This window comes from Arvicanthis niloticus, chromosome 14 (assembly GCF_011762505.2).
Source record: "Arvicanthis niloticus isolate mArvNil1 chromosome 14, mArvNil1.pat.X, whole genome shotgun sequence".
NCBI classification, from domain to species: domain Eukaryota; kingdom Metazoa; phylum Chordata; class Mammalia; order Rodentia; family Muridae; genus Arvicanthis; species Arvicanthis niloticus.
The window spans coordinates 9,665,410-9,685,846 of record NC_047671.1 but is presented as its reverse complement, the minus strand read 5'-3'; the positions used below and the strand labels follow the sequence as shown (position 1 = coordinate 9,685,846).

The 20,437-nt window shown below is 45.0% G+C and overlaps 1 protein-coding gene across 2 annotated transcripts in view; it reads left to right on the top strand.

Annotated features, from left to right (window-relative positions):
• Positions 1-12,421, top strand: part of Pard6g (par-6 family cell polarity regulator gamma) — a 69,054-nt gene extending 56,633 nt beyond the window's left edge. The window contains exons 3-4 of one of the 2 annotated variants that reach the window (XR_004608253.2): positions 9,598-11,153; positions 11,689-12,421. Coding sequence is in view for 1 of the 2 variants with exons in the window: in XM_034518487.2 (XP_034374378.1) it covers positions 9,598-10,451 (854 nt within the window). In the remaining variant the exon portion in view is untranslated. Of the gene's footprint in view, positions 1-9,597 lie in introns of both variants that reach the window. The other variant, XM_034518487.2, reaches the window with a different exon arrangement.
• Positions 12,422-20,437: the final 8,016 nt, after the last annotated feature.

The following is a 20,437-nucleotide window of genomic DNA, read 5'->3' as shown; positions in this document are numbered from 1 at the left end:
CGTCCAAAGAACATAACAGATTGCCATCGTGGTCCTGAAGATCAGCATCACTGGTCATGAGGAAAACACAAGTCAGAACCACTCCACACCCACTGTGGTATCAGCAAGCAGACACAAATCACTGCTATCAAGAAGATAAAGAAGCAACCACGTACCCTCAAACCCTCCCTCTCCTTGTAGAATATAAATGCTGCCGCCACCGTGGGAACAGTCTGCCAAGTTCCTTAAAATGTTAACCTGCATGCAGCTCAGTGGCAGAATGCATACATAATGTGCAAGGACGACCCTAGGTTTGGTCCCCTTCACCACACACACACACACACACACACACACACACACAAAATCAGGATTACCAGTGACCGTAAAGCTTGTAGGCATATGTTTGCTACAGCATTGTTTACAGTGGGCAACAGTAGAAGTAACCAAGTGACCGGTGAGCACCCACGGCTGAGTGGCTAGATTAATGCCACGCATCTGCATGCATGCATCCAGTGAGCATCCACGGCTGAGTGGATAGATTAATGCCACGCATCTGCAGGAGGGAACAGAAATCAGTCACATAAGGAAGTTAGCTTGTACAGTGTGGACGGACCTTGAGGAAACACTGGGGAGTGAAAACAGTCCACGGCACTAAAGAAGCCAGCCGCAGAGAACTGTGTTGCCTGGTTATGTTCACATGAAGTGTCCCGAGCAGGCAGATGCCTAAAAGAACCAGTGAGGTTATCAGGCTAGAAGATGGGGACATTAGTTTTACAGGCTTCTTGTGCGGTGATTAAAAAAAAAAAAAAATCCTGTCATAGGTAGTGGCCATGGTTTCACAGCATACTAAAAATCACTAAATTGTATACTCTAAAAATGGTTGTAACTCAAAAGGGGGGAGGAGAGAGAGAGAAGCAGAGAGAGAGAGAGAGAGACAGAGACAGAGAGAGAGAGAGAGAGAGAGAGAGAGAGACAGAGACAGAGACAGACAGAGACAGAGAGACAGAGGGAGAGCACAAATGGGAGCTAATGACCAGACAGTAGGTAAAGGGTCTGTCTCAATGCCCTGCCAGCCCACACGGATGCCCTTCTGTTCCCTCTTAATTTTGATCATGAAAACCTTCTATAGAGATGTTTACCATGCTGACCTCTCTAGAGACAAAGAGTGTGTGGGAGATAGAAGGGACAAGTTCTTCATGGAGGACTCTCTAGTTGTCAGAAGGGAAGCACCAAGGTGCCAGCAGGCTGGCCAAGGAATGCAGAGACAGTACAGGAGAGTTTCGGTCATTATTTCTGCACCCGCTTTTTTTCGATCATGAATACAGATGATCTGCTCCCTGCATGGGCTGGGGCACACAGGGCCTCGTGTATCCTAGGCAAGTGCCTCACCACATTCCCATCCTGAGATGTGAATTATTTCTAATGGAGGGAAATAACAAAAAGCCAGAGCCAATATTTGATAGGAAATACTTGTGCTCTGTTAGAAGGTCCCTTTCCCATCTCTCTTCTTGTGTCCGGACAGGACTGACCATTCTTGCTTCATCCTGAGGAGGCAGCAGTTGGTGGAACATTTCCAAGCAAGGGCACAAACAGACCTGCTGTGCAGAAGAGAGAGCACTAAAGAAAGCTTTAGTTTCTTTCTTTCCATAGAAAGAAAATGTTAAAGGAACAAAAATCCTTTACAGCTCCAGAAAGCACTACTTAGGTGGAAACTAAGTCCTTTGAGCTTGCTGCTAAAAGAAAGCGCTTTTTCCATGTGTGCTCTGCTCTTAGCCTCCTGAAAGCTCAAGGCTTTTTATTTCGGGATGACCTGTGTCAAAGTTAAAAGTGGAGTCTTGGTGACTTTCTGAGTCTTTCTCCCAGAATGGATCCTGGTGCTCTGTGCTTGCCGCTTCCTTCTCTGCTGACTTCCCCCTGAGTGCACACACATTCTTCTTTCTGTAGTCCCTGTACTGCTTAGCAGTGAGTGGCTGGGTGTGTCTTAGACCCTTGTGTTCCCTGATCACCGGAGGGTTGCCCATGTGCTTATAGGGAACGGAAAAGGAAGAGGCGACCACAGTGACACAGAAATTACCTCTGTGATAAAAATGGATTTTGTCATCTGAGAACCAGAGGCTGACCAAATGCTATGAGGGAAAGCACAGCGTAGGAGGGCCACACCTCCCTCATGAGGAGACAGTGTGTGCCCCAATAGATCAAAGCAGAGCCACTACAAGAGACCCACACCACAGGGACATCTGATCCTCACACACCCGTGCACATGTCCTCCAGGCCGGTGAGATCCTGCCTTCCTTGTCAGAATGCACCAGTTACATCCCTGTTAACTAGGAGGTTCTAATCCTGACTCTATGGGTTAGTGTCCTCTACTGTGTCATCAGGGACCCTAAGGAACCTGACAGCACATAATGCTGTGACACTGAGGCAGGGGAGACCTTCCTTGCCATAGCTTGCCTTCTGGTATGTAGCATCACAGTGCACAGCATGAATGAGCCTTCCCAAAGAAACAGGAGGATTGGAACGTGTCCTGAGTGTGACCTCTTCTCACAGTCCTGTCAAGGAGTGCTGGGAAAAACCACCCAGCTTGGGAGAAGTCCAACTACCTAATCAGACAGGACAGACAGACTCCTGGAGAGAGAGGAGCCTACTCCAGAGGCTCTTCAAATGAGCAGCTGTCAGGGTGAGCAGGCCCCGAGGTGCCGAGTCAGCCAGTCCAGCAGTTGCAGCCTGTGGGCCACCAGCACTCAACTAGAAGGTGCTCATGACTCCACCAGTCCCTCCTAGTCTGCCCAGGCATTGACTCACTGCTGTGTCTGTCATGCTTTGGTTTTTAAGACAGGGTTCCTCTGTGTAGCTCAGGCTAGCTTCAGATTCTTGATCTTCTGTCTCAGCCCCTCAATGGCTAGGACTACAGGTCTGAACCACAGTACACAGTAGGCAGCTCCTTGAAATCCTTACTGTTTGACTAGAAGCAGCCCTGGGAAAGGAGCCACAGTGCTAGTTCATAAGGTAGAAGCCCTGAGCTTGATGGCAGAGTCCAGCAGAGCCGTAGGTGGATGTCTGTCTATCACATTAAAGACAGTAGACACCGCAACCCTCAGCCTGTGTCATTGTTTCTTCTCATCCTGGAGACCATAGGTGAAAGCAGCCCTCAGCTTCAGCATGATACTGCATGCAGCTCTAAAATCACAGTCTGTATGCCGGTGCTCACGAGCCCTGCCCCATGGCTGGTGTTCGAGGCTGCCCATACAAGGGAATCCCATAATGCACTTTTCTGCACTCATATCATTCGGGGTGCACTAGAGGTTAGAGGTTGAAGCGAAAATAGAGGAAGGAAATAAGTCTTAAGGCTTCCAGACGAAGTTGTAGGGAAATACAGCTGCTGGGGAATCCAGGACTTCGTCCTAATACACAGTGCATTGCTTTTCAACTTTTGTGACAGGCATTAAAAATATTGATGTCTCTTTTTGTTGTTAGAGATGAGATCTTGCACCAGCTTGTCTTGTGTGCAGCGGTGTGGCTCCTCTAGTGTTTCCCATATGTCTGCATCTGAGTTATGTGGGTAGAGAAGCTGGCTGGTCTCAGGCTGCCCACAGACAAGTTGAGGCTGAGGGGGTATGCATGTGTAGGCATGCCGGCCAAGCAACTCAAGTCTTGCAAGTAGCCCATCATTCTGATGTCCTTGGGAGAACAAAAGGCATGTCCTGTCTTTCTGCTTTCCTTTCTTTACATTTTTCAAAGTCACTCCCTGTTGAAGTAGTGATGGCTGCCACTCCTGTGTTGAAGCCACTGCCATGCCACAAACACACACCAGGTTGGTGGTAATTACAGACTGACGCTACCATTAAGGTGTTTCCTGGAACTTGTTTCTGTGGTTGGAGGACATGTGGGACTCAGCATACCTTCCAATGGCTGAGATGGGTTATTTATACCATCCACAGCAGGACTTGACAGGGACTCGCCTTCAGGACAAACTCTGTGATGGGCACAGACTGAGCTGCCTGCTTCGTCATCTCTGTTAGATGACTGAAATTAACTGAAATTAACTGTCTAACAACAGGGTAGGTTAAAAAAATTCAGGGAATCCCGTACAGTGGAATCTTATCTAGCCATTAAAAGTAATTCAGAATGGAATATTTACTGAATGAACACTCCCAATCTAAGTATGTAATGAAAATACTCCCAATCTAAGTATATAATGAAAAAGTATCCTACTGTGTGAGCCACACACAGAGAAACACCAATAGATCAATGCCTTTATCCCATACGTGATGTTGTAATGTGGCCTTCTGTATACATCACTTAGAAAAAACAGTGGTGACCGTGTTGGTGGCACACACCTTTAATCTTAGCACTCAGAGGCAGAGATAGGTGAACCTCTGGGAGTTCAAGGCCAGCCACGGCTACATAGTAAGACTTCAAAGGTCTTTAACTTACAAAGTTAATTATGCCATCTAAAACAGCTGCCACTAGGACAAGCAGTTGTGGGAGATGCAAGCCCTTCTAAGCAAGGGCTATCCTGCACGCCTTATGGGCCCAAGAACATGGCCAAGAGCATTAGGCAGGACAGGTGAGACAGGTTTCCTCACCCTCTTCCCCAGGATGTCCCCACACCTGCTTCTTTGGTGCCTCCTGGTTAAAGTGACAGTGAGATAGCTCTGTCTATAGTGCCATCGTATGCCAAAAGCCCCCATCAGTCTGTTTTGTGCCGGGTGCCTACCAGCGTGCTCACAGGTACTCATCATGTGCAAACCATGTCATGGCTGTCACTCTGCCCCACCTGCAAGGTCATCCTGAATGAGTATCCGTGCTCAGAGCTCATATAAAGAGCTACAAAGCCCCTTGCTTGCTTGTTCTTCAGTGTGGATTGCCGGTATGCCCAGTCCTGTGAACATGCAGACACATGTTCAGGCTGCTGCGCTCTGGGAGACTTAGCAGAATAAACAAAGGGCAGAACTGATGTCATGCACTGTTCAGAGGGAAGGTCCCCAGAATGTGTAGAGATCACAGTGTACCTGCCTGGGCTGCCTATTGCTCCTGATGGATGATGAGAAACTGTATTCTGTTTTCTTTGGGAATGGGAATACCAGGGATGTGACTGTCCACAGCAGAGCAGCATTGGAAAACATCCCAGAAGTACGTGACCCTGTGACCATGGACCTCTGCTGAGAGCAGAGATCGTGGAGCAGGTGGTCCAGCTCATCATATGAGGCCAAGACCTCCAGAGCCTGGTCCTGGCCTGAAGCTCCCCATGGCTGAGAAACAGCCTGTTCCAACATGCAGGCACTCCAGGGCCTAGGACAGGATGATTGGTGATCCCAGACATTTTTCTGTCTGAGGAAGCCAACAGTCCCAGGGCAGTAGAGGCTGAAGTGGTCAGGTGAGTCTCCTTGTGAGCCAGAAGGTAGTGTAATCTTCAGCGGCTGCCCACGGAGAAGAACGCCGCCTGGGGCGGCCACGCTGCCACGGGCTGCCTAACTGGGTTTCAGAGTGCGGGTTGTGGGTGGCTCATTGCCAGAGCTGGGACCTCACTACCATCTGATGTTAGACATGGCATTGGTGAGTCACCTTCTCTTGAGGTTTCTGTCTGTAGCCATGATACACAGCAGTAATCTGAAGTAGACTTTGATGCCCATTCCAATCTCCATCCAAAATACCTAATGGAAAATTAAAGGGGTCTATGCTGAGAGCTCTGCAGGCCCAGCTTCACACCAAGCTGTGGGTCTGCCCAGTCCCAGAAGCAAACGCCTGCATTTCTAGAAGAAATCTGCACACAAGGATGGAGCATTTTCCTGTTCCTGTCCTTTGCCAGTAAACAGGCTTGATCCAGGAGCACAGCCCCACAAACCTCTGAAGGAGGCAGAGTCCTCCTCACCAAGAAAAGGCGTGGCTCAGGGTCTGTAAGGGACAGTTTAACCATGCCAAATACATATATGCTGTAGAAGAGCATGTATGTGTCTGTAACAAAATCTCTTTAAAGACCCGTAGTCCCCAGAGTTTTACAGGGTTGAACTTCCATTTTCTTCCCTGTCCCCTTATTGAGGACAACTTGAAACAAAAGTTAAAAAAGAAGAAAAAGAAAATATGAGGAGAAACAAGACTTGAAAAATATTCAGCTAAAAAAAAAATGAACTTCTTTTCATTGTTCACGTGTAGAAAATAGAGTTTAGCATATATTGCTTGGTGAAGAAGCTGTGGCAGTTTTGCTCTGTTAAAAGGTGTTGATTTCAGAAACCAAGGTTGGAATTTTAGGAATGGGGCATTCTTCAGAACAATTTTTGTTTTTAGGAGAGTTTGGGATTTTTTATAAACAAAATCCATGTGTGATGGTTTATATTTAACAAGAGATAGAAACACATTACTGTCTGAAAATCCTGCATGCAAGTCTGTGGGCTGCAGCTCACCTTGCTGCGGGGAAAGACAGTCCAGATTAGTCTACAGTGGACCCGTTTTTCCCGAGAATTCAGAAAGTACTCTTTGATCTCATGTGGCATCTGCCCGTTTCCCCCTCCCCAGAACACTTCACTCTTATTTCCTGTCTAGAAGCCAGCATGCCCTTTCCTTACACACCCATTTGTCAGCGATAGACATGTCTGGCTTTCCAACTCCATGGTTCTCAGGATGAAGCTTTAAGCTGGAGCATAGCCCCTCCTCACTCACTGGTATTAGACCTGAACTCTGAACATCCTTAGCTGGTCTATAAACCTGGTCACCAGTAAAGTACCACACAGGACGAGCACAAGTCCTGTTCCGTGAGCCCCTGCTCATTCTGCTGGGTCACACGGGCTTCATAGTCACATTCCCCAGCAGCAGCAGCATGAGAACTCTGGGCATAGCTACTGTCTACAGACTGGTCTCAGGGAGGTCAGTGTGGATAAACCAAGAAGCCATAGGGGCACCTGCTCCACCCCTCGAAGAGCCTCTTCCAAGGACTCCTGGGGTAGCACCATCTCTAAGCTTGCCGCCCTGAGATGTGGGATCCAGAGCCATAGCACTCTGGATGTACCCGACCTCATCAGATGCTATGCTCAGAGCTGTGCCCTGCCCTCAGCCCTTCATATGCATTTGGCACACATCTCACACATGGTATCTCAGTCTCCAGAACTGCAGCGGAGGACCTGCAGTGGCGTATGGCCCCATAAGTTTCCAAGGTCCCACTTGTTCCCTTTTGCTGTTTCTGTGGACCAGCGTCTTATGCTAAAAAGGGAGAGGGTTTGGTCAGCATGCCTTGCCAGAGCCTTCAGCTCTGCTGAAACACCTCCTGATGCAGTTAAATAAACATGGAGCTGGAAATACAGGGTCAGGGCCAGAGAAACGAGGGCTAGGCCAATGCCATAAAACCGAAAGTTAGGCAACCTGGCTTGTTGAGTCTTACTGCTTACAATTACAGGGTCTCTAACATAAGAAGGAATGCATTGTGCCCCGGGCCCCACTTCTCAAGAGAGCCAAAAATCCCACCTTTAACAAATAATAATTTTTCAAAAGACACATAAAACATCTATCTAATTTCTTGGTAAGAAGTTTAGAAACAGGTCCCTTCCCATGTTACAGCGAAACCTGGCCACATGGAGCTCTGAGGCTGAGGACCTTTAGGTTTGGCCAAATTTGCAAGTCTCCAGCTTTTCACTCAGCCTGCACTGCACGTTCCCACCTCTGTCCCACGTCTCAGGTCCCGCCCTCCTGGCCTCTGTAGCTGCTGCGGCTTGATAGATGCTGCTCAGTGTGGTGTCAGGTGCTCTGGTGTTGGTGGGACTTGGGATGGGCTTCTGGTGTGCCCTATGCAGAGGACCTCAGTTGAGTCACACACTGCAAACCATTGCTTGGCTGCTTCCAAAAACACCCCAGGTTCTGGCCTCCTGAATGTATCAGGGTCTCCCAGGAGGAGGCCAAGCACAGCAATCCCAGGTGCTAACTGCAGGACTAGTCATGCATCTAGCTTCAGGTATGAATCTACAGATAGTGATGGAAGTTCTTCTGAAGCTCATCCATGAAGGTGCCACCATTCTGGTTACCAACTAGTATGTGACCTTAGCAGGAGCCTTTTCTTCCCGGCCCTGAACTGAGCAGGCAAGTGCTGCTTCTTGCATGAGGCCGTCAGAACACTACTGATGGGGATATCTGTCTGAGAAAGGTCTTAGCCACAGCAGGACATCTCTCTGCTGGGCTTTGCAACCTAGAGGTAGTCTTCTTTGGCCCTGCCCCTTGCACTAGCCCTCTTAGCTTCAAGTTTCTTCTCCATGCCAAGCTTTTGGACTTTCCCACTAGCCATCTTTCAAGATGAAAGACACGAAGTTTCCCAGGTGTTGAGAGTGCTGTCTTGCCAGTTCTCAGGCTGTTTCCAATCTGGGCTCTTGTTCCTTTCTCTTATCCCGCCATCTCTGCCTGTGACCTGATTCTTTTTATTTACTCAATCTTTTGTCTTTTAAAGTCAGGCAAGTGAAGGAGGCCAATACTAGCATCAGGGCTGTTGAAAGACCATTGGGGGCCACCGCTCAGTGTCCTGCTTGTAATGGCATGGGACTAAGAAATGGTCAGCCTTTGAACACAGGGGCGTTGGAAAGACAAACAGTTTTCCAGTTGGGTTTTTGTTGGCAAAGAAAGGCATCACACCACCGCAAGTCCATGCAGAGGAGGCCACCATGAGGTGCAGATGCCACAGGACCAGTATGCAGAGCAGACACTTCTGTATCCCAGGAGCCGAGCCATGGGGACTGAGGCCTTTGATCGCAGGCCAGATGTGCTTTCTTATATAGCCCCACATGTCAAAAATAAAAGGCTTGACATAAAAACAAATAGAGTCTGTTTTTCTAACCTGAGAAAATGTTCTCCTCAGCATTTCTGAACACCAGTCTCCTCCCTTTCACTTTCCTAAAACTGCACCTTCGACCAGGCTATTCAGCACAGCCTCGTCCAGTTAATTCATCTAGACCTGTCTCATCTTGCCTGTCACGCTTCTGGTGCAAGGTGTTGTGTCATACCTCATCAGCCAATCAGCCACTAACCAGAAATTAGCAAAATAATAAGAAAAATAAGAAAAATAAAAAACAAAAGCCTGATTCCCTAAGAAACTACTCGTTGGGCCCGAGTGCTTACACCATGGTGCTTGCACAGAAAAGAATGAGCCTGAAGTAGAACTAGTCCTCTGGCCTAACAGCTAGAAGATGAGACGAGGTAACAAGGGTCATCTAGGGGCTTGGCTGGATATGCTTAAGAAGCCCATAGTCCAGCCATCTGTCTCACGGAAGTGTCCTGCAGCCAGGCCCTACTGTGCCTTAACCCATGTTTTGTTTTGCCGGCCTTCCAGATGTTTAACCCGTTTTTCTTTTGCTGGTTCTCTTCGTTGCTGACTCTTCATTCCGCTTCCTTCCCTCCAAGTCCTTTTGTTTCGTTACCTGTGGGCCAATTTGGTGATGTCTCTGGAAGTGCTTTCTGTACGTCAAGTCCCAGATACAGTAGTTCCTCCAGGATTCAGACTTGGAGCAGTAGATGCAAGGCAGGTAATAGAAAGCTGGCATTTCTGAGGACAGCAGACAGGCTTCCTGACACCGCAGGGACACTAGTGCTCTTTTCTGCCTGTGTGTGATATACACCTCTCACTTTACTCTCTCTGGACTGTTGCAGAAGAGGCAGACCATTACAGCTTTGGAGCAGGCACTCTGTCAAGGAAGAAAAAGGTGCTGGTGACCCTGAGGGATGAGGGCCTGCGTCGGCGTACCCACCTCAACATCAGCATGCCACATGACTTCCGCCCAGTGTCATCCATCATTGATGTGGACATCCTCCCCGAGACACACCGCCGAGTGAGGCTCTACAGACATGGCTGTGAAAAGCCACTGGGCTTCTACATTCGAGATGGCACCAGCGTGCGTGTCACGCCCCACGGGCTAGAAAAAGTACCAGGTATCTTCATTTCTCGAATGGTGCCTGGGGGCCTTGCAGAGAGCACTGGGCTCCTGGCTGTGAATGACGAAGTCCTGGAGGTGAATGGGATTGAGGTAGCTGGAAAGACATTGGATCAAGTCACAGACATGATGATAGCCAACAGCCACAACCTCATCATCACTGTCAAGCCGGCCAATCAAAGGAACAATGTGGTTCGCAGCAGCCGCACATCTGGCAGCTCTGTCCAATCCACAGACAGTACCACCAGTCACCACAGCCTGCCAGGGGCCCATGCTCTGCCGAATTCTGAAGAAATGGAGAGCGATGAAGAAGCCGACATCGTCATTGAAGGGGCTCTAGAACCTCAACACATTCCCAAGACACAGGCTGTACCTCCAGGCAGCCTCTCGAGGGCCAATGGCACCAGCCTTGCTCACAGGCTGCACAGAGGGGACATGAGCCTGCATAGCTCTGGGAGGGAGAGCAATGGTAGCATCCACAGATTTCTCAGCTCTCTGAAACCAGACCCGCGACACAGCCTGGTCCTCCCCCAAGGAGGGGTGGAGGAACACGGGCCGGCCATTACACTCTAGGGCTTGAGCACTTGGGCAGGCTGAAGTCCCAGACAGACTGTGTTGTCACCGAGACCCACAGGTGGCAAGTATTAACCAGCATGTAATACTGTTAGGTGTATAGTGACTCCAAAGGGAAATGCTTTACATTTTTATGTCAATTTTAAAATAAGAAATATAATTCTGTTCTTTTTTTTCTTCATCATTCCTACAACCTTATTATTTAAACTTTTGAACAAGAATACTATTTTTATAGGATTTTTCCACAGAACTTAAAAATATGCACAACTGCAAATTATCTGGGCCAGGCCTCAGTGCATGTCCAGAACCTTTGCGGAGTAAAACAAAACACAAAAGTGCGGAGAGTATTTTTAACATTTTTTAAATACTTGTTTTTAAAAATGAAGCTTTATAGATAACTTTTTTAAAATAGTAAAATTCATGTTTTTAACCAGTTCGTGTAAAAATATCTTATGATGCCTGAGTGCTCTACTGACCCAATCAGGCTGTGACGGGTAAACAGGAGCTAACAGCTGGGTCCCATCACAGAAAGGCAGTGTTCACTGTTTACAGCCAGCTCAGAAAGCCCTCTGGCCTATACCTAAGAACCGCCAGGATTACAGTGCCCTGCATCTGTGGAGCTGTCCCAGCCACAACAGTGAGGCAGTCACTGCTGTTGTCTTAAAGTGGATTTAGGGATCCAGCAACCCTGCTGGCTAGAAGGTAAGACCAGTGATAACACGTGGGATTAAAAGCCAACTAACTGTTCCATCCATGTTTTCTTTGGGTTGGCTGACTAGGGTGCTTTTAAGACGTCATTAGTAGAGATGAGTGTCACACTGTTCCATCCGTGTTTTCTTTGGGTTGGCTGACTAGGGCAGTTTTAAGACATCGTCAGTAGAGTGTCACATCTCTAAAGGCCCACAGCAGTGAGTGGGGTGGATGTACATGTTAGCTTTGCTTCTGAGACAACTAGTTATTTTTATAAGAGATTAGAGCATGTCAATGCCTGTTCCCAGAATAGTGATCAATGGCAGGAATTATCTTAACTAGAACAAGTCACATGGAACTTAAGAGTTTTGACAGATCACTTTTCTTTGAACTTCTTAGAGATTAATGTCTAATCCAATTGTATTTTATATGAATTGTGCTTTCTGTTTGGATACAGTGTTGGGAGAGAATATCACATTAACTAAGAACAAACTGACCAAGTGAATCCTTCATGTAAATAAAGGTTTAAAGCATCTTCGTCTTCCAGGTGCCCCAGAGGCTGGCTGCCCTTATGGTCTAGCGTCACCTGCTGGCGAGATGCAGAACTGTCCTGACTTCAGGAATGCCAGCTGGAGAATGCATCTCAGCATTGTCCTTTGTCCAGAATTCATCCAGTCAAATCGTTTTTTCCTTTGGGGAACTGTTTACTGGGCAGAAGTGCCTTTGCCTGAGGATTGTTACCTTGGCCTGTGTCTGCTTCTCAGTTACATGCCGAGTATCATTACTCGGTGCAAGATGCTCGCTGGGTCTCGGTGAGGATCCAGACACCCAGATTCATGGCTTCCAAACTGTTAAGAGCAGCTGTTGTGTTTCTGTGTTGCTGCAGCGATCTGGAATGTTTTTTACTAAGACAAATATTACAGAACCAAAAACAACTGACGCTCAGTTCTTACATGACTTGTCCTCGGCTATACTGTTGCTTGGTGTTCTGTGTTAAACACACTGTGTTTGCTACCAAGAAAGAAAGTTATGTTTCTTACCATGGTTAAGTTATTTGGTAAATGTGAATCAGTTTATTAAAAAAAAAAAAATTTTTTTAAAACAAGGAGGCAAGCCTTTGTGAGCGCTTGCCTGTAATTACATGTGTTTAGCAGATGCCTGAGAGTATTTTTCTAAACAGAACTTTACTCCCACCATTTTATTTCTTCTTTCACAAGAACCTGTCATTATATATTAAATTTTTTGTTTTATATATCAGAATAAAAAAACTTTTCTTTTGAGTTCGTGTGTTATTAATATACCTCTACCTCTCGGTTACTGTTCTATTGCTGTGAAGAAGTAAGTAACTTATAAAAGAAAGCATTTAACCGGGGGTTTGACTTCAGTTTCAAAGAGTAAGTCCATGACCATCATGGCAGGAAGTATGGCATCAGGCAGGCAGGCATGGTGCTGGAGCAGGAGCTGAGGCCTTAAACCAGTGGATTCACAAGTGCAAGGCCCCTGTGCTGGTGAAGAGAGCTAACTGGGAATGGTGTGGGCTTTTGAAACCTCAAAGCCTATCTCCAGTGACACACTACCAACAAGGCCACACCTCCTAGTCCTTTCCAAACCTTTCCACCAACCAAGACCAAGCATTCAAATACATGAACCTACAGGGACCATTCTCATTCAGACCTCCACTTGCACTTGAGTTGTGTTTAGAATAAGGGAAGAGTTTTCGTGCCATGGGCAAAATGACGTGAGCACACAGAAAGGACTGATTGGCATGTATCAAAGCCTAACATGCCATAATTGTTTCACCTAACCCTTGCACATTCCCTATGTGTTTTTATTACTATTTTACAGATTAAAAATAGACCTTCACTCACACTGATAGATAATTCAGAATATTCCTTTGAAGCCTTTGGGAGAAGGTTTTCTGAGTCCTTACACAACTCCCCCTACATTTACCGTTGTTTGCAGTTTTTCCTAACACTATCATTCTGACATTACTAAAACTATAATGCTGTCCTCAGGGTTCACTAAGCCTCAAGTATTCTACTGCCTCCGAGCACCTGTAATCCCAGAGGAAGCACACATATCCCGGAAAAGGAATAGCATGGGTTTTTTTCACAGTATTTATCTTTATGGTGACCGTGAACTTCAACCTTCCCAGCTGAGAGCCAGGTAAACTCCGGCTCTGCAGTTGATGCCTGGCAGTCTGATGCGCTGGAGCTGTCGGGTACATGCCAGCACTGGATACACCTTCTGAAGTTGAGTTTCACAGCCATTCACACCCTGTAGTGGGTGGTTTGGGCATTTGGGTGGGAACCAAGGCCACATTACCTGATCTAAGCATCTATCTTACAGTTCTATTGCCGTGAAGAGACACCATGATGAGAGCAAAAGCAAGCATTTAATTGGGGCTTGCTGACTGTTTCGGAGAGTTAATCCCTGATCATGGCTGGAAGCAGACAGGCATGGAACTATTCCAGTAGCGGAGAGAATTACATCCTGATCTACACACAGCAGAGAGACTGGGCCTGGCATGGGGATAGGGGGGTTGAAACCTCAAAACCCACTCCTGGTGACACTATTACAGCCCTTCTGGCCCTTCGCAAACAGATCCACTAACTGGGGACCACACGTTCAAACATAAGCCACCAAGCAGGCCATTCTCATTCAGACCACCATATCATATCACAAACCCAAAGTATAGATGCTGCCAGGGAGCTGACCTTCCAGCCAGTGAAAGCTAGGTGGGTTGTTTAGCATTTTTGGTTTTACATGAAACAATCCTAGGGTCATCTGTACAACTGAGAAATCTGACTGACATTTGCAGTTTCTAGCTACCAAAATGGCTAAGAATTGTTTCAGTGGTGCTCACCTGTTTCCTGGCCACTTGCTCCAAATTCCCCCCACTCTATTCAAGAATATCACTAGTAGAGTGTTTGCTTTTTAAAATTTAATTTGGTAGAATGTTCGTTTTTACACTATAAATTCTACTGTTCTGTGAACATGGGATGTCTTTTTTTTTTTTTATGTCCTTCAATTTTCAGTGCTTTTCTTGATCTTTCTTCAAAACTTTTTAAATGTTCATTATAGAGGTCTTTTCACTTTCTTGGCTAGGTTTTTTTCCGAGATATTTTACTGTGCCTGAAAGGTGTTGGAAATGAAGCATTTTCATGTATGTCTGTAGGTGTTGGAAAGTGAAGTGTGCCCATGTGTGTCTGTAGGTGTTGGAAAGTGAAGTGTGCCCATGTGTGTTTGAAGGTGTTGGAAATGAGATGTGCCCATGTGTGTTTGAAGTGTGCTCAGTATCTTTCTCACTGTTTGTTAGTGCATGGAAAGGCTACTCCTAAGTATTTTTTTAAGTTGACTTTGTATCCTGCCACTTTGCTGAAATCATTTCTAGAAGTTTTCTGGTATAATTTTGAGGTCTCTTATGTACAGCATCTGCACACAGGAGTAATGACTTCCTGTCTGTATCCTTTAATAGCCTCATTGCTCTGGGTGCTTTCTTCAGCACTATATTGAAAGGCAGTGGAAATAATGGACAGTCCTGTCTCATTCCTGACTTCAATGGGACCGCTTCAGCATCCTCTCAATTTATGAGAATCCTGACTGTGGGTTCGTCTTTTATAGCTTTGATGATGTTGAGATGCATTCCCTCTAGCCCTCCTTTCTAGGTTTCTTATCATGAAAGCACACTGGTTTGTCAAAGCCTTTTTCTTTAGCTACTGTGATGATCATGTGACTTTTCTATTTATATGGCTTATGAAGTATGCTTAACTATCCCTGCATTTCTGGAATAAAGCCAACTCACAGTGGACCATCCTTTTGATATATGTCAGTTTTCCATTTGGTGTATTTTACTGAGGATTTTTGCATTTGTATTCACCAGAGATCAGTCTATAATTTTGTTGTGTCTGTTTTTGATATCTGAGCAATACTGGCGTTGTGGAATGAGCTTGGGAGTGTTCTCTTCCTCTCCTTTTTAATGATTTAAGAATTAAATCTAAAGTTTCTTTTAAAGTCTAGTAGGATTCTGCTGTGAATACATCTGGCCCTGGGCTTTTTGAGTTGGAAGGCTTTCTATACTATTTCATTCTCAGTTGTTTGGATCTGTTTAGTGTTTTGATGTTTTCTTGGCTTGACTTCAGTAGTCTGAACCTAGAAATTCATCCATTTCTTTTAGATTTTTCCAATGAAATGGAGTAGCTTTTTGAGAATTATCTTACAATATTCTGAATTTCTTTGATGTCTGTTGTAATGTTTGTTTCTTCCTAAGTCAGTTAATTTGGACCATGTCTTCCTTTGTTTTGGTTAGCTGGGCCAAGAGTCTATTTCACTTCTCAAAGAACCAGCTCTTACATTCAAAGATGCTGTGCTCTCGGGTGATGAGTTTACTGGCCCCAAGAACCAAGTCCAGGAAAGTTGCCATGACGAAGGGGACGTAGGAGAGGGAGATAGAGAGAAAGGGGTGTGCACAGACAGAGGAGAGCAAGTTTGTGTACTTTACAGAGAATTTTTGCTGCTAATTTTAAGTTTTATTACCTGACAATCTAGTAAGATGCATGGAATTATTTTTCTGAATTTAATAATGGTTTGCTTTGTAGCCTACCTTATATTTACAGGTTGAATGCAATCCTAGTCAAAACCTGCTGACATTCTTCACAGGAATAGGGAAAGAATCCTAAAATTCATTCAAACCAGGGAAGACCAAAGCAATCCTGAGCAAAACAGTAATGCTGGAGGGACTGCCATTCCAGACTGATATATACACGTCACTGAGAAACTGTGTGTGTGTGTGTGTGTGTGTGTGTGTGTGTGTGTGTGTGTGTGTGTGTGTCTGTGTGTCTGTGTGTGTCTGTGTGTGTGTCTGTGTGTGTGTGTGTGTGTGTCTGTGTGTGTGTGTTTAAACACACACACATAACTGGAAAAAATATGCATATATGTATATATACATGTAACTGGAAAAAATGTAGTTAGATCCATTATCTGCCATCCTGCACAAAAATTAACTCCAAGTAGATCAAAGAGTTCAATTTTAAACCTGAAATTCTAAAACTACTAGAAGAAAACATAGGTAGTACCCTATAAGATACAGGTGTATATAAAAGGATTTTTTTACCCCATTTATATCCAGGAATTGTGGCCAGCAGGTGAAGAGTGGGCTTCTGTACAGCTAAGGAAATAATCTGTTGAAGAAACCCACACAGTAGAAAAGAGTCTTTGCCATCTGTGTATCTGTCAGATGATTATATACAAAGAACTCAAAACACAGTCAATAGAATGAATGACCCAATTTAAAAATGGGCTAGTGTTCTAAACCAAGTTCTCAATAGAATAAAGTAATATGGGTAGGAAACACCTCAAAATGTGTTCACCATCCTTAGCAATGGGGGAAATGCTAACTCTACTAAACCAGCTCCACAATCTCACGTCTCCCCAGTCAGAACGGCTAAAACAACTAACAACAAATGCTGGAAAGGACGTGGAGGGAGGGGAGCCACACTCACTAGTGGTGAGAAAGCAAACTGACACAGCCTCTCTGGAAATCAGCATAAAGAATCCTAGGAAATCTAAAAGCAAACCTATATGGCCCAGCCCAAAGGACTCAACATCCTCCTCTAAGGTTACGTGCTCAGCTGTGTTCATTGCTGCCCTAATGGCAAGAGCAAGGAAATGGAAACACGCTAAATGTCCTTCAACAGGTTACTGGATAATGAAAATGTGGAATATATACACAACAGAAAACTATTCAGCTATAAAGAAAAATGATATCCAGAGATAAATGAATATAGAAAATATTACATTGAGTAATGTAAAAAGAAAAAACAGAAAGACAAGCACCATATGGCTGCTCTCATGCAATTCCTAGTTCCAAATCTTCAGATGAAGCTGCAGAAACCAGGAAAGTATAACTGAGGGGAAGGGGGAAGCTGAGAGGGAAATAGCAGGATACCAGTGATAAAAAAAATAAGGAAATGGAAAAATATGGCAAGGGGGCTCTAACTGGGGAGAGAGGTCAATATAGGAGAGAGAAGGAAGAACATCAAGGCTATTTGATAAAACTTCAAGGGATAAATTTACATTTACCTAAAATAATAACATATATATACTAATTTACACATATACAAATATATATGCATGCCTTAAATGAAGATACGCAACTTGAGATGACAATGCGCCCCACAAGAGCCTTAAACTATCTAATCAAACTCTATCCAACTTGTTGGTCAGGGTAGTCCTTGGTTGCCTCTCAGAGACTGAAGATTAAATCCCTATTGCTGAAGACACCAGGACTTAGGACACAACTCAGATGCTTCGAGTCCTTCCTGTGGTCTAGCTTGCACAGTCCCAGAAAGTTTTATCCAAGTTGCCAAGGGTAGGAGAAAAAAAAATCAACAGTGCCATACAGCTGTAATGACCAGCACAACAAGGCATCTCTAAAAATCTAATAGTAGCACTTGTATGTTGGCAATAAACAAGAGATGTCTAATTAGACTTTAAAAGCCCTCTTAAGAAGAGGGAGTTCATACCTGGTAACAGAAACCTAGTCAACTAGCCAGGGCTCGTTAGGTCTTCTAAGATAACCTATTACCACCACTTTACAAGAGCAGCGAAATTCCTAACTGCATTCTAAAGCTTACTGCCACATAAAAGTATAGCACAGGAGTCACCTGTGCAGCACTGTCTGAGGACACTATCTTAGGACATAGCCTACAGGAAGCAGGACAGATCTCAGAACTCTCCCTCGATCTCAGATTGCTTCAGTGAATGAGTAAGCTAAGGTAGGCTTTAACTTGGCAAGTGTGGTGTTTGCTGTACCATCTTCAGGCACATAGCACTTAATCAACTGAGTCTGCCATCTGATTTGATCTCTTAGCCTCCCTTAAGGCAGAGCACCACTTCATCTCTTTAAAGTGGTTGCCATAGGCATATGGCCTGTTCGTTAAACTGCTCAGGAAATGGCCTAAGATCCATGGTCTATTTCTAGTGCCTAGGAAACCATGTGTGATTACATGGAGAAACCTCTCACAAAAACACAGAAGGAATCCTCCCCACGTGCTGTTTTAGAAGTGGAAAAACAAGGCTGGAGAGATGACTCAGTGGTGAAGAACACTGACGGCTCTTCCAGAGGTCCTGACTTCGATTCCCAGCAACCCCATGGTGGCTCACATCTGTAATAGGATCTAATGCCCTCTTCTGGTGTGTCTGAAGACAGTGACAGTATACTCATATACTCATATACTCATAAAATAAACCTTAGAAGTGGAAAAATTAGCATAGTGGGAAGATGGTGGCATGGGTGCTCAGATCCAGAGCGGAGTCAAGCAGGTTATATCTAGGGCTTAGTATTGAAGTTATATGGGAGATTTTGTTTCAATTACACTTAAGTCCAGAGACACTGCAGGCATTTTGACTTTAGGACAAGATGTGCTTAATTTGGACAATAATATGCAGCTCCAAAGATACATGAAAGAATGTAATACATGTAACAGAATGAACTTAAGAATTTATAGACTGAACAACCTCCCTAGATTTGAACCCATTTTTAACTTGTTTTAAAATACCAAATTGAAACTCTATGGTTTAGTAGCAACATCACCTACTTTTACTACCTCAGTTGTTCAGCTCTTGGCAGAGCTACAAATTGAACAAGACCTCCCACCTGCCAAGCAAGCACTCTACCACTGGCTGCAATGGCATTTGTAGCTCAACTCTCCTCTTTTATAATCAAGGAAATTGGAAATGGAAATCGGGTGTAGAATCTCAAGCTGCTGTAAACAGTAAGCATATCGCTAGAAAAATGTACTATCCTGGGTATTGACAGAGGTATGTGCTGCTTAGTTCTCAGTGTATAGCTTTTCAAAAAAGGGGGTCTTGGGTCTCTACCATCCCTAGAAGCAAAGTCAGGGCAACAGCAGTGACACAGTATAACCAGAAAAATCATGACCCTGCAGCAGACTTCAGGAGAAAGCATCAACTTTCTAGCAGGGAAACCAGGCTTAGCCAAAAACTAAGCCTTAGCATTAATGTAATGGAAGCCTCGGCTGCCTTGCTTCCCACCCTGGCTTTTATATCTTGTACTCAGAATAAAGACATAAGCAGTGGCTAACTTGACACTTGCTACATACACTTTTAAATCCCTGCAATCCATCCGTCTTGTATGTCATCATACAATAAAATGCATTTCCTCCAGCACATGTTGACAAACTTAAGCTTTTAAAACTTATCTTCAGGCCAAAATGCTTTCTTTTAAAAGTGACGTCATAATAAGCTTTGTAGTGGCACAAGTCCACAATTCCAGCAGTCAGGTTTGGTGGACAGCATCTTCATGAGTTTAAGGGTAGCCTGGCTGCTCAGGAAGACCTTAAGAAAAAAGACAAACTTAGCTCATATGGCACATGCCTTGAACCTCAACACTTGGGAGGAAGAGGCAGGCAGATCTGTGTATTCGAGGGCAGCCTGGTCTACAGAGCAAGTTCAGGACAGGCAGGCCTACACAGAAACCCTGTCTCAAAAAAACAAAACTTCACTTTCAAACAAGATCCTTTAGCACCTGAGGATATTTTAGCTTTTAGTCAGAATAGATATTAAAGACTGAATAAGGACAGTTCTCGGGAACTAGAATAGTTCTGAAGCTGGGGTCTTCTACTTGCGTAACTCCTGAGAAGCTGAGGGTTTAAGTAGGCAGAACAGTAGCACAGGCCAACAGTGATGTCCTGTTAGGAAAAGGCAGAGAACAAGCACACACTAACCAGTAGTAAGAGGATAAAACAGGCTTGAACTGGCAGTTGTAGCGTTCACTAGTGGAAGTTCTACTTTTAAGTAGCAAAGTTCCACCGGGACTGCCTGAGTGAAGGGCCTTTTGTACCTGGCTATGCTAACTTAACCAGGCCTTTCTTCCATTCCTCATTAAAGGTACCCAGATTTAGAGGGGTGGCTAGTACACAGTAAATACTGTAGAACTATCTCCGATTGGTTTGTATCCCCAGAGAGATGTCCCACTTCAGGGTGTTTTATATATCTTGACACTTAAAAGAGCTACATAGAAGCCTAAAGGCAAGGCTCATGCCCGAAGCTGAGCAAAGAAACCTAGGTTTAAGAAAATGACAAACTTGGTCACAATGCTCTAGTCTTAGTACAAATCCAGGGAAGTACCTCAAATCCTGAGCAGACTAGACTACTGGCTGCTTACAGGAACCTTGGCTTCTGCCTCTATAAAACACAAGTTGCAGAGTAACATTGGCACGAAAGGATATGGTGAAGCTTAAAGGGAGAGATGTAACAACACACCTGTTAGGCAC